Raw genomic sequence first — 11471 nt, 5'->3', positions numbered from 1 at the left:
AAAACATGTGCCCGAGGTTTGATAGTGCTGTTATATTTTATTATTTTCTGACTTTTTGTTGTTGATTCAGTGTACATGCCCTTTGAATTTCAGTAAATGTTTACAATGTATTGGTCAAAGGAACAAATCAATACGCTGATACACAGAAGAGCAAAAAAAAATTAAATAAATAAAAATAAATGCATTGTAAAAATAAATAAAAAAGAGCTCTTTTTCAAGTAGAGTCAAAATGAATTTAAAATGATCTTGTTCATTTAGTGAATAACTTTCATCAAATAAAGAATTTGCATCAAAATAAATTTTTGTCACATTTTTTCAATTTTTAAAAGAATGTACGCATTTCATTTACTCCATTGTTTTAGCTTAGAGTTTGTATTAAGAGGACCGTAGGGACCCATATAATTGCAAATTCGCTCTTACAACTCGATATCAGATAAAAATAGAGCAAGTGTCACCTCTTTAATTAAACATAACATTTTTCCCCAGCAGTCACGTACAAACATGGATGGTGTCCAATTACTTTATATGGCATGTAAAACAATTTTTCGAGTCAAAACACCCAAGACAATATCTAAGATTGTTAATGTAATTTATTCCTGTCATATGAAACAAAATAATGTTTTGCTTACTTTTTCAAGAAGATATAAACAGTCAGCAATTTATTATTGATATTTTTCTTAGAGTTAAAAGGATATCAAAAAGTTACTGTGTAATCATTTGTCTCTGCGAGATCTGCGGGTATTATCTATGTAATAAATTTGAATGTATTCTCAAATTGCTACAGTGTTATTAGGCTTTTTAGAAACACCTGACCTGGCTAATTAAAATATGCCAATCACAATTATCACTATCAGCACTGGTCTTTTCATGAAAAAAGAGGCTACACTAATTACTGCCGAGTAAGAGCCGATTTGCAGTTATGCACGTATAACACAAACAGATTCCGCTGATCTGCAACACTTAAACATATACAACATAAAAATATCTAAGTGTACATTACCCAAGGACTGGTAAATGTAAGTGCTTTTTCTGCCAGTGGTCTTGCGACATGTGAGTTTGTAAGTATGTCAAAAATATGTATAGAAATTTAAAATACATATGGGTGCAAATTCCATTCTTATAAAGGGAACAGTCCGAATGTGTTGCCTTTTGAATTATGTATAATTCTACTTGCATCGTTTACACGGACATAAATTTTATCATTTTTTGTCAGATGTACATGTGTTTCTATTTTGAGGCTACCAACTACATCACCAGTATTTGTCGGATTAAAAACCTCTGATCTCCCTACCAACGTCTGTTCATATCCGTATATGGATTTGCATATTCTGATCGTTATTCTTTGTGGTCTTTGAAACCCTTTCTGGTCGTTACTGTGCCTGTGACTTATATTGAAGTGTACCGACGTGTACAAAAAGTAGCCTCGTCCTTCCGGTATTGTCACCTCACCATTATCGTATTGAATCGACTTGTCCATGTAACATTTACTCGGATGTATATTCCAGTACAGTTTGTCATCTGCAGCTTGAGTATCTGTTTATGTGAAAGGTATATAACTTAAAATGAAAATTATTTACTAGAGCGTATGCATTTCATACTTTTTTTAGCAACAAAACCGATAGAGAAGTAAACTAAATTGTAGAAGATGAATATCAAAGTTATTTTTCGACATTTGATTTAGAACTTAATAAGAGAACGATATTGGGGTATATGATTATGACGTTTAATGACTAGTGACTAGTGTTCATATCACTGAAGGTTTAATTGTTTTTGCCCTTTGTACCTCTGCAACGGTCGCCGTTTTTTGTTACAAAATCGTTTGTGTTTCTATCCGTAGATTCCTTTGTACGACGTTTTTGGCGCATTTTGTTGTTGTTTTCCAACATATATGTTTTAGAATGCTGAGCAAAAGGCATATTTTTCATAATTATATTTTTGACTGTAAAAAAGCTATCGAAATCTTAATTTACATAGAATGATTACATCACGTAACGTTGTAATTGGTCAGCTAGTAACTATACCCCATATAGCCATTAACGATTTGTTTCGAAGAAAAGACGGTGACATTACTGAAGAACGCGACACTAAGCGAACTTTCGAGTAGCGTCTTGAAAATTGGCATGTATAAATTGACCCTATTTCAGAATAGATAACGTTGATTTTTTTCCAATAGTTTATGGCATTTTTTGTACACATAACGTTAAAGTTGACTTCCAAAACCCATTGTGGAAGATGATTCCGTTGCATATTTTTGGCAACCTAAAGTCGAAAAAATTTTACTTTCATTGGACGGCCTCTCGGCCAATAGCAATCAGGGGAAGTGTTTGTCATGAAATAATAGTTAAAAGCTTTTCAATAAATCATTTAAAACGGATTTACCCGAGTTGTTTTGTTGCTTCAATATTTCTCTGAAGAATGCCGTCTGATATCCGGAGGTTTCTCTGAGGCTTTCATTCCCACAAGCTAGATATCGCTTTTCTTTCCCTAAATGTACGATACGATAAGTTAGGGACTACTAAACAAGATTAAATGGAGAAAAATCAAATCCTTAAAGAACGTCCAAAACGGCAAAATTGAACATATTGCCGGCTCAGTTGGTTTGATAGAGCGTGTTCATGGACAATACTGGAAAAAGTAGGCTATCATTTGCCCTGCTACCTCCCTCTTTGCATTATTTACTATTTAAATTTACATGTAAAATTGCAATTTTTAATTTGGGAAAATCCGCATGTGTTCATACGACGGTTATCTTGGAATCTTCAATATGACATGTAAGTTCCGTTCCATGAAAAGAATGTATGTGCCCTAAACGAGAAAACATTGAACTACCAAATGAAATTGAACTTTGAATCAGAGGTTATGAAGCCTACATATCATAGACAAATTGTCTAAAAACAATTTTAAAAGCAGGCATGAACATTTTTTCCGTGAGAAATACCGGGACCACCAAACTAGAAATAAAAACAAAAAGAAATAACAAATTCAACAATAATGACTTTTTTATAAATTTGCTAGTATAAAATTATTTTTCTCCAAACACAATCATCATCTATATTTTTAATCAACACGAATAAACATTCCTAAATAATCCCTTTTGTCATTTTATAATACACGTCTTATATATAAATAATCTGACCTTTGTCGTATTCTAATAACCTTTGTTTTAAAACTCGTCTGATAACATTAATTATATGATACACAATATTAAGTTACGTATCCAAGTAACAAAGTCAACAATAGATTGCGAAATGACATTCAAACTATAATCCAAAATGGCCGCCGCGCATGCGCAGTAAGTTGAGCCAAAGTGACTCCTATACTACTATCCGTATTAATTCTACTTTTTAAAGCTGGTTCGATTGAGCGTAAGAAGTATCACAAATTGAACAATAATGACGTTTTAAACGTTCTTTTAAGGGTAGAAATATAACATCTCTGATCGTATGACCAATGCGACTTATTACAACCTCAACACGGTAGAAAGAACGTTATTTTGGCAATCAAAAAGAGAGACATAGAATCCAGTACATCCAAATGGCAAAAAATAAACAGGATATAAAGGAATGAATATGAATAATTGTATTTAATAATCATTTATATATCTTTTAAATTCCTGATGACCAATGCGTTTCATGAAGATTTCATTACTAAAATATTGAACTTGCTATAACAAGGGTCGGAATTATTATAAACTATTAAACATTTCTGCGTTACTGCAGATCCGTTCTATTCAAAGAAGTTTCAAAACCATAAACTTACAACGATTAAAGTAAGGTTGAAATTACACAAGTCTCGACATAACAAAATCTTATTAATTTGCATGCAGGGTCATGCATAAATACAATAATAATAGGCAGACAGTAGTCGAGGCAAAAACACTTCAATTAATGATTTGGTATATATTTTAGAAAATATCGTTTGACTTTAATAAAACCGAAACAGAATGCAAACAATCGGAAAAAACAACAACAATCACATTTTTAAAATATACATGTACCTTGAGCTAGATGTATTCTACCTTCCTTTTCCACAACCTGTTAATTATATTGACAAAGATGTTGATTAAGGACAGGTCATTATTCTAAAAAAATACGAGTAGATATTAATTTTTTTTTAATCAAAACAATCAGTTATTATATTTGAATTAGAGGAAAAAAAGCATAATGTTTTCTTTATTAATTGCTGAATGAAAGTATTTTCACATAAACCTAAGAAATTCTATGCGAAATTTACTACTGGCACCATGGTCAATGACTGTATTTAGCAAATACCAATTACCGTTTGAACTATTTCTGTTAAATTCCTTTTACTACAAATATAGTTTCCCTTGTCATCAATGAAAGTTTTCAAACCACTTTTATTCAAGTCAAATGTTATGTAATCTTCATCTGGACTTAAAGACAATAATGAGCATGGCACAGGAAAATCTTTAATCATATCCAAGTTTGACTGAAGTAATGTCCACTCTTGATGAATTATATATCCCAATAATGATATCAAACTAATAATTATCACCAATAGGGTTGAATGAATAGTTAAAACTAAATAATATGCTTGAAACACTTCTTTTATAGCAGTGCAATTTGAACGTTTATTCTCTATAATCCTCTTCACATGTAGTTTTATCTTAAAACAAAACTCGATTAGCTTTAAAAAATACATGGTCACACTGACCTGCATTGACTGTTGTAACAGATAAACTAATACAATCGGTATCAAAGTGTAGGCATTCACAGCGAACGGAAATAAACGAAGCAGAGAAACATGTTTAATAAAGATAGAAAGGGTAGCTGAATATTTAATGTATGTTAACTCAGTTGTGTCAAAGAATTCTGGGTCTTAAGCAGTTAAGTTGTAAATAACATTATCTTCAACAACTTTGCTATGCAAGAAAATGAAAACAAACGATACGAACAAACCAAATTCGTCAAGTTATATTTTACATGTACATATTTAACACAAAAATACTTTACCTTTAGCAAAGGCTAGAATGGAGCAAATATTTTTATTGTTTGCCCTCACATGAAACCCGAAACGCTAGGAAAACCCCGATAATGAATGAACAGGTCATTAAAGTAATGATAACAATCCACGTGTCCGGACTTCTCCTCTTATACCACTAGTACATTTACAATGAAACTTTACAGGATTGATTGGTAGGTCACGTACTTTCGCATACTACTCGGGTTTTCCGCTTGAATGATTTTTGGCCAAGTTATGGCATTTAAATGAAAATGGTGTCCATATAGTTTCTCCGTACTAATCTTCATACATCACTGATGCAATTTCAATGCAACTTTACAGGATTGATTGGTTGTGCATAATCAGGTACGTATATTAACATATATACCTGGCATAATACACAATATTTTTGCTTTAATGATTTTTAGCTGATTAATTGCCCTTGAATAAAAATGTGTTTTTGTGTTGCCAGCTACACAGAGGTTTGTCTGAACTACTCGTCAGGAACTACTGGTCCAATTTCATCAAAACTTAGGGGAATGATCATAACCATGTATAGTTGTGCATCTCATTAACATTTTTCGGTTCATTGATTTTTGGCAGAGTTTTTGGGCCTTTCATGATTTAAATTTTGAAATTTGTCCGGACTACTCCTGTTTTACTACTAATGCAATTTCAATAAAACTTTACAGGATTGATCGATAGCAAATTCTTGTGCATATTACTCAGGTTTTTAGGTTGCATGAGTTTTGCCGAGGTATGGCTATCATGAGGCGGCACATGTCATTACTGATGGCCCTTGTTAAACATCCCTGTCCAATATTCACCTTTACTCCCTATCATAAATGTATTTTAGAGGTAATTTAAACTTTGCTGGAGGTCTTGATTGAGGATTGAGTTGAGCTTTTATGAAAAACTTCTTTGAAGGCTAAGTGTGAGCTACACACCTGGGTCTTTCGCGCGACACACCTTCAATAATATTAGTGTCACAATTTTAAACTTGATTTTTTTAATCCATCTAAAAATGACAATGATAATAATGATATTATTTAATATATTGTTTAATATAATTTTAAAAACATATCTTACAAGTCCGAACGAAATATATATGCATACATGTATATTTATTTGATAGAAATAAGATAGAATTCATTTAAACTCGTCCATTTTGTATTGGAGAAAAAAAGAATACATTTTTATAACATGTCACCATGACTGACTCATAAATGTGGAATCCCGACAAGTCATACTAAAAGTATTTCTTTTTTACTGCGGAATTGATTGTTATCGCAAAAGTGATTATTTTACGAGTCATTTGAGCAAAATTCTATTATAAAAGAATCAGCAATTTGAAACAGGTCCACTTAGGTTATTTTACATTAAGAAACCGCAAATATTTTTTCAAGTTTTTTTGTATAACTTTATGTATGTCTGGAGTACTAAATTGCAGATAATCCTTTTCAAAGGGATGATCAATTTTATTGCTTAAAATGACCCTAAATAAAGCTTTCCCAAAATCGCTTAAAAGGTTGATTATCAATTCAATTTTGAATATATTTACAGACCTTTTTACGACGCAGTCCGTTGCTATGTAAAACTGACCGGAACTTGTATTTTTTCGCACATGCGCATTTTGCGTAGGGCAAAAAGAGCCTTGCCCTACATAGAAATGTAGTAGAAATTAATAGACAACTTCTAGTTAGTTTAATGTAAGAATTATAAAATCATATAAAATAGCTTTTAACAGAAACACAAAAGACGTCTTTAAAGCTGTGTGGCCAAAATTGCCCCCAAAAAGGCATAGAAAAGACGATTATTTAAGAATCCCCCCTTACGATCACGGACCTGACATTGAGATTATTGTTGTATATATATCAGCAAATAAAGAAGTCAATTTCATTGTTGTTGAAATCGTCCATTTAAAAATTATTTTTATTACATATAATATATAAAAACATTTATATAAATTTTATAACTTTTAAAATCGAGGTTAATTATCATTCTGAAAAAAAGTCGGAAAACGTTTTCAGTTTAGCTAAGTTTATCCTTTATCCGACTTGAATGAGATGCCAAACAGAAATTCTTTAAGTCACATATATATTTAAATGATTATTCAAACTCCTGAGAAGTTAAAGATGGGTGGTGGAATAACACACATTTTATCTGGTTCCTCGTAACACATGGAAATGCACGTCACATACACTATTTGTCACTTCACAAAATCAATAAACATTGTTGAGATTGGTATGAATAAAAATTACTTAAATTACGATTAATCATTTTCATAGTTTAAGTAAATAACTATGTCAAGGTACTAAAACGACCCGGCTGAATGATATTGTAGACTAGCTGGCAAATAACAACCGGTCACGTGTCAATCTGTTTGACACTAACCGCCTTGCAATCCACTTTCAAAAGAATACCAATTGTGTAATATTATGTAATACATGGGTAATAAAATGTGATCTTTAACACCATGCTGTTTTAATTTAAATTACTGATGAAAGGGTCACCTAATAATATCTTTAACAGAGGACTTTTGGTCGTTGAGTTATCCCGCAAATTTTGTATATCTGTTATAAATATCAAATCACGTTTAAGTACTTACCGCTTTAATTCATCCCTAAATTTCTTATTTTCTGAGTGACATAACTTGAAATTACGCCTTTTAAAGCCTTTAAATAGGCTAAAGTTTATTCTATCGTTATTGCGCTTTTGCCCTACGCAGAATGCGCATGCGCGAAATGCAACATACGTTGCTATGGGAAAATCGTAATGTAAAAAGGTCCTTACGCGGAAAGGCCGAGCGGGGCCACAGGCCCCGCGAGGTCAGAAACGCCCTTAGATAATATGTATGACGTGAATAGATTAAACTGAAATCACATTAAAATCATTAAAAAAATATATATCTAACGAGTTGGAGAAAAATCCTTATTTAACTGGGCGCCGCAATTTTGAAATCTATTTGTGCCAAATATAGATATCAGGGCGCTTTTGAGCGTCTACATAATTCAGACTATTGCTAGAAGACGCCTTCCAATTAACACTTCCGGTAAAAGAATGATGTACAAAATAAGAAAATAAACATACATTTCAATGATAAGAACTATAGTAACGATGATAAATATAAAAGTGGTTTTTACAAATCCATTTGATAAATCAACACATTAAAAAATAACGATAAAACAACAACTTTGATTAGTGTTAACCAAAATGGCGGACGGGATTTTCCAAACTTCGACGCAGTGGTCCCCTTTTGCTTCGCTTAGCCAATCAAATCAGTGTGAGACATTCAGAGATTTCCGGAAGTATTCGGAGCACTCCGATAATAGGTTGAACGCCACTAATTAATTCGTGTCATGTTTTCGGTTTAAAAATATCTGCATTTACATATTTACAACGCGCAATTTACAACATGTTATGCTTGATATTAAATCATAAGGCTTTCCGCGCCATAGGAAGCAGCTAATATAATATAATATGAAATTAGGTGCTAGCTATGGCGTGGAAAGCTCTTATGAATTATGATTTTACACGGATTTATATATTGTCAATTAAAGTCCGTGGATTTTAGCATAACATGTTAAGTGTACATGTAAACCAGATCTATCTTGCAGGTATTTTGTACCGTAAACAAAACGAATAAATTGGTGGTGTTCAACCTATCATCAGAACGCTCGGAATATTCCGAAAATCTCCGATCTTGAACGGTGACCACTGCGCATGCGTCGGCGTTTGGAAAAATCCCGTCCGCCATTCTTTTTATCTCTAATCACAGTTGTTGTTTCAACGTTTTTTTTTAATGTGCTTATTTATCAAAAAGGATATGTTAAAGTAACTTTTTAAATTTTATAATCGTTACTAAAGTTCTAATCAATGAAATTCATGTTTATTTTTTGATTTTGTACATCATTTTTCACTAGAAGTATTATTTAGCAAGCGTCTGCTAGCAAAAGTCTGAATTATGTAGTCGCTCATTAAAACGATCCGATATCTATATTTAGCTCGAAGTGATTTCAAAATGGTGTCGCCCAGTTACTAAGGATTTTTTCACAGGATATGTATTTTTTATTTTTTTTTTTTAAATTTTCATTTACTTTTAATTTGATTTCATTTGAATTGATACGCGTCATACATGTTATCTAAGAGCGCTATGTACAGCCCTCGCGGGGCCTTCGGTCCCGCTCGGACTTTCCGCGTATTATCTATTGCATAGATTTAAATTTCATGAGTTTATATAGGCTAGTAGACCTCGGTGGAGTTTTTGTGATATGTACAAGTATATTGCCACTAAACACTGAGATATCGATCATTGTAATGTAATGATTTTTAACAGATATACATATTGTTCAGTTATAGGAACAATTAAGTCATAATAATGTATGTTTAGAACTAACATGGTACTCCGTGTACCAGAAATAGTACCGTTACAAATAAGTAAACGAGTGGATACTCTCTAAGCAGTTGAAACGTTTTATCTCATTAATCGCATGCCACTTACATACTTTTTACTATAGCGCTATGCCCCAATTCGTCCGAACGGAAGTCAGCGCCCATGCTCATAGAATATCTCGCAGGGAAATCTCGCTCTCATTCCATGCGATATCTCCAGGGTAAACTAAAATGGCCGCCGCAACAGCTGATTCAAATGTTTATCTGTCATTTAAAGCTTCAAGTCAGAACGATAAAACTAAATTTACGCGAAAGAAAAGTGAATTACAACTGACAAGCGGCAAATTCTACCCAGGTGAAGGGCATCGCGTTTTATATTGAAAATGGTGCTTCTTTTTATACATTTGGTGGTGCGAGAAGTGGTGAAGATGCTGGGTGGACGACAGCGTCTAAAGTAATGTTGTTGTATTTTATTTCATATATATATATATGTGTGTGTGTGTGTGTCTGTGCGTGCGTGTGCGCGCGTTGGTGTGCGTGTGTGTGTGTAGGCACTATAAATGAAGTTAAAACTGTTGGTGCACGCTTACCAGCACTGTGTTGTCCTGGTTTTTCATTTAGTCAAAATTGCAACAACATTTGTATATGGGCAGGGCATGACTTAACAACATATCAGACAGTGAAAGACCTGTACTATCTAACAAAAACTACGCTAAAATAGAATCTTTCCAAGTAGATATGTTTGTAGCTAGTAATGAATTCACTTTTGATCTTTTTCCCTCCTGCATTTTGTTCATTAAAAAATAATGCACCATGTGCTAGATCCAGTCACAGTTTTACTAAAGACCATGCCTGCTCCACTTCCAAATACGACTTTACTTCAACGAAAATTTAACATTGAGTTGGACAAAAAAGAAAAAAGATATTTACAGTAGAAACCCTACTTAAGACCACCCCGGAATTAAGACCACCCGCTATTAAGACCAGTTTTTAAAAGAACGGAATTTTCTGTTCTTTATGTCCATTTTTCTTATATTGACTGGATGACGTCATATTAAATATAGAAGGGTGTATGCAAATGAGGTATAATATATTATTTTGTCGTTAAATGATTCTTTTTTCTGAATTTATTGTTTTGTTTCACATAAATTTTTAACATGTTGATCAAAAGTCATGATTTGTCTTTAAATTGATTATAAATTTTATTTATATAGTTTGAAAATATTAAAGTTCGGGGGGGGGGGTTGCCTGTTTAATTTGATTAAGAAAAATTGAATAACAAAAGAAGAGCATGATCTTTTTTTTTTGCTGTATCGCTTGAAACGAGTAGGGTTAGAGATATTTCATCACACACTGAGCAAATAAATTATTATTTGAAAGCAAATTATAGTAAAAATGACAGCAACAAAAGGGATCAAAGGATTTAGATTCGATATAATATAACAAATAAAACATGGTCTTTCTGGCAAAATGCAAGTTTACGGACTGGTTGGTCAGACCTCGGAAGGTATATGTCCCTCACCTGCGCTTCGGGCTATATACCTTCCTCAGTCTGACCAATCAGTCCGTAAACTTGCATATTGCCCTCAAGGTCCTGTTTTATTTGTTAAATGTGTACGAGCATATATAGGCATGTTTGGCGAAATGGCCTGTAAAGTTGATCAGTTTTAAACGGTGCACGTGGGTGAGTCACTAAATAATGGGAAGGGGTCAATTTTTAACGTTGAAAATTGATCAAAATCCGTTGAAAAATGACCAATGGGGTACAACTTCAACGGGGTCAAAATTTAATGTTACACCGGCATTGACAGGTGTATACTTAGTTATTGTTGAGTGCCAACCTTCATAGCTATATGCTCAACCTCTGATAACTGTGCCAGGGAATCGTTTATTCGGCTCATTGGTATTTCATTTGTGATTTATAGAAAAGTTTACCTATTACTTTTAAGGTTATGGCATATTTATCCTTGGGCGTCCGTGGCCGAGTGACAAAGGTCGTTGACTTCAAACCACTTGCCCCTCACTGTTGTGGGTTCGAAATCCGAGAGGAACTTTGGATTTTTTCAAATGAGGGAGTTATCCAGCTAGCGTAGAACGTCGCAAAATATAGTGTCGAT

General features: G+C 33.2%; 1 protein-coding gene across 3 annotated transcripts in view; it reads right to left on the bottom strand.

The window, feature by feature from the left end:
- Positions 1–570: 570 nt before the first annotated feature.
- The window catches only part of LOC132760206 (uncharacterized), a 29395-nt gene continuing 18494 nt past the window's right edge, over positions 571–11471 (bottom strand). Inside the window, exons 1-4 of one of the 3 annotated variants that reach the window (XR_009629827.1) lie at positions 4974–5115; positions 3998–4034; positions 2380–2484; positions 571–1533 (exon numbers count right to left, since the gene is read on the bottom strand). Coding sequence is in view for 2 of the 3 variants with exons in the window: in XM_060752122.1 (XP_060608105.1) it covers positions 1118–1533; positions 2380–2484; positions 3998–4034; positions 4279–4680 (960 nt within the window). In the remaining variant the exon portion in view is untranslated. Of the gene's footprint in view, positions 1534–2379; positions 2485–3997; positions 4035–4278; positions 4769–4973; positions 5116–11471 lie in introns of those variants that run through there. The other 2 variants (XM_060752122.1, XM_060752121.1) reach the window with 2 other exon arrangements.

This window comes from Ruditapes philippinarum, unplaced genomic scaffold, assembly GCF_026571515.1.
Source record: "Ruditapes philippinarum isolate M1 unplaced genomic scaffold, ASM2657151v2 ctg8551_1_1_1_1, whole genome shotgun sequence".
NCBI classification, from domain to species: Eukaryota; Metazoa; Mollusca; class Bivalvia; order Venerida; family Veneridae; genus Ruditapes; species Ruditapes philippinarum.
Note: the sequence above shows the minus strand (reverse complement) of the source record. Positions and strands in the feature narration are given on the sequence as shown.